The sequence below is a fragment of the Aplysia californica genome, unplaced genomic scaffold (assembly GCF_000002075.1).
Source record: "Aplysia californica isolate F4 #8 unplaced genomic scaffold, AplCal3.0 scaffold00108, whole genome shotgun sequence".
In the NCBI taxonomy this organism is placed as follows: Eukaryota; Metazoa; Mollusca; class Gastropoda; order Aplysiida; family Aplysiidae; genus Aplysia; species Aplysia californica.
In genome coordinates, this window is record NW_004797378.1 from 504001 (window position 1) to 505847 (window position 1847).

The window sequence follows — 1847 nt, forward strand, 5'->3', positions numbered from 1 at the left end:
GAGAGAGAGAGAGAGAGAGAGAGAGAGAGAAGAGGAAGGCAGAAAAAGAGGGGAGAGAGGCACAGAGAAATGGAGAGGGTGACTGCTGGATTGAAATTAGATCAAAGACATTCTATTCTTCAAATTGTGATTCCTTCAACTCCAAAACGGAGGAAAAAAGATCATTCATTGAAAAGACATCCGCAATGTTCATTTAGATCTAGATATCTAGATCTAGATCTATATCTAGATCTAGATTCTAGATCTAGATCTAGAATCCAGATCTAGTCTAGATCTAGATCTAGAATCTAGGCCTAGAAACTAGTCTAGATCTCGATCTAGAGATCTATTCTAGATCTAGATCTAGATCTAGATCTAGATCTAATATCTAGAATCTCTAATTTCAACCACCAATTTCAATTTCAAAAGGGAAGGAAGGCCTTTCAAAAGTAGATCTAAAAGTGAGAGGATTTTACCCGCCAAAATGCGGAAGTAGGCTTCTTTCTCTCATTTCAGAAGATTTGCACAAAGTTAAGTCAAAGTAGCCTGTCTCAAATATCTCTAATCTATCTTTCCGATCTAAATCTTTGACTCACGCACTTGATTTTCTAGATAAACTAGATCTAGATATCTAGATCTAAATCTAGAATCTATATCATGTGCGAGTGTGAAACGTAGCGTGGTCCGATCCGGCGGCAGGCTGATGAGCAAGTAGACTAGGCTAGCAGTACAGCTCGCCATCCACGTAATCACGAAGCCGGCCGGCGGCCAGGCCAAATGCCGGCAAGCAGAATCTGGATACCATCGAAAATGCGACGTTAGATTTTAAATATCCAACTGAATAAGAACCTCAGCTTAAGACACTGACACGTTTTACATAAAGCACATTATAACGTTTTGCCTTACCTTAGCACCAATTTGGTTTCCGCACTGACCGGCTTGAAGATGAACGATTTCACGCATTTTGTCTTGTGGATAATGTGAACGACGAGGAGTGAGCGAAAAAAGTTGTCTGTGAAAAGTAGTACCAGAAGCATCTTTATATACATAGAGGCATTTAAAATTATTCCGCGGCATGATCAGTTGACTTCGAGGTCAAACTATAGTCCCTCATTTTATCAAATTTTCATCAAAAAATGTCTCTGCATACCCTGTATGTTTATTGCAATGATCAAATTTACATTTTGAGTTTTATACAGGATATAATTATATTAGAATGTTAAATCCGGCACATTTTTCGGGCAAGGATATTGGAACGTCATGACTATTTTTATGAATTGTGAGGCCCTGCTGGGGTTGCTTGCTCCAGGCACTAGGCAGGCCTACGTAAGGAGACAGTGTCGAAAGAACGAAACGAAACGAGAAGCCGACCGACCAGTTGAGACGTTGATAAGTCATGGCTTCTCCTTCGCAGATAGCAGTGTCTGATTTTTCAGAAATAATTTTGGACAAAACAGTGTTCTTCAAAGTTATGAGATTGACAGATAGTTTTTTCGTGTGGGTTGGCTTAGAACCCCATTTATCCAATATGGCAGTAGCAATGCCGGCGAAATACGTGAGTAAACTTGCCAGAATGAGTCTGTAGACTTACTAAACTAGAAATCTAGATCTAGATCTTTAGCCTAGAGTAGATCTATAGATCTAGATTCTAGATCTAGATCTAGATCTAGAATCAAGATCCTACTCCTAAGCCAAGAGATCAGTGCAGGTGTAGGGCCAAGGGTGTTGTCATAGATATAGGGTGATATAGGGGTCTTTGTCTTTATAGATCTAGATTCTAGATCTAGAATCTAGATCTAGATCTAGATTCTAGTTATTCCAATGTTACCCTATAATCCCCCCCCCCAAAAAAAAATAATAAAAAAATT

General features: G+C 39.3%; 2 protein-coding genes across 3 annotated transcripts in view; one reads left to right on the plus strand and one right to left on the minus strand.

Annotated features, from left to right (window-relative positions):
- The window catches only part of LOC100533302 (beta tubulin), a gene marked incomplete at its 5' end in the record, with an annotated part of 7761 nt that extends 6774 nt beyond the window's left edge, over positions 1-987 (minus strand). The window contains 1 exon segment of the mRNA NM_001204601.1: positions 886-987. Within this exon segment, the coding sequence (NP_001191530.1) occupies positions 886-942 (57 nt within the window).
- Positions 988-1118: 131 nt separating this feature from the next.
- LOC101853230 (proteasome assembly chaperone 4) overlaps positions 1119-1847 on the plus strand; it is a 7472-nt gene continuing 6743 nt past the window's right edge. The window contains exon 1 of one of the 2 annotated variants that reach the window (XM_035969036.1): positions 1119-1534. In XM_035969036.1, the coding sequence (XP_035824929.1) occupies positions 1376-1534 (159 nt within the window). In that variant the 5' untranslated portion in view covers positions 1119-1375. The remainder of the gene's footprint in view (positions 1535-1847) is intronic. The other variant, XM_005095597.3, reaches the window with a different exon arrangement.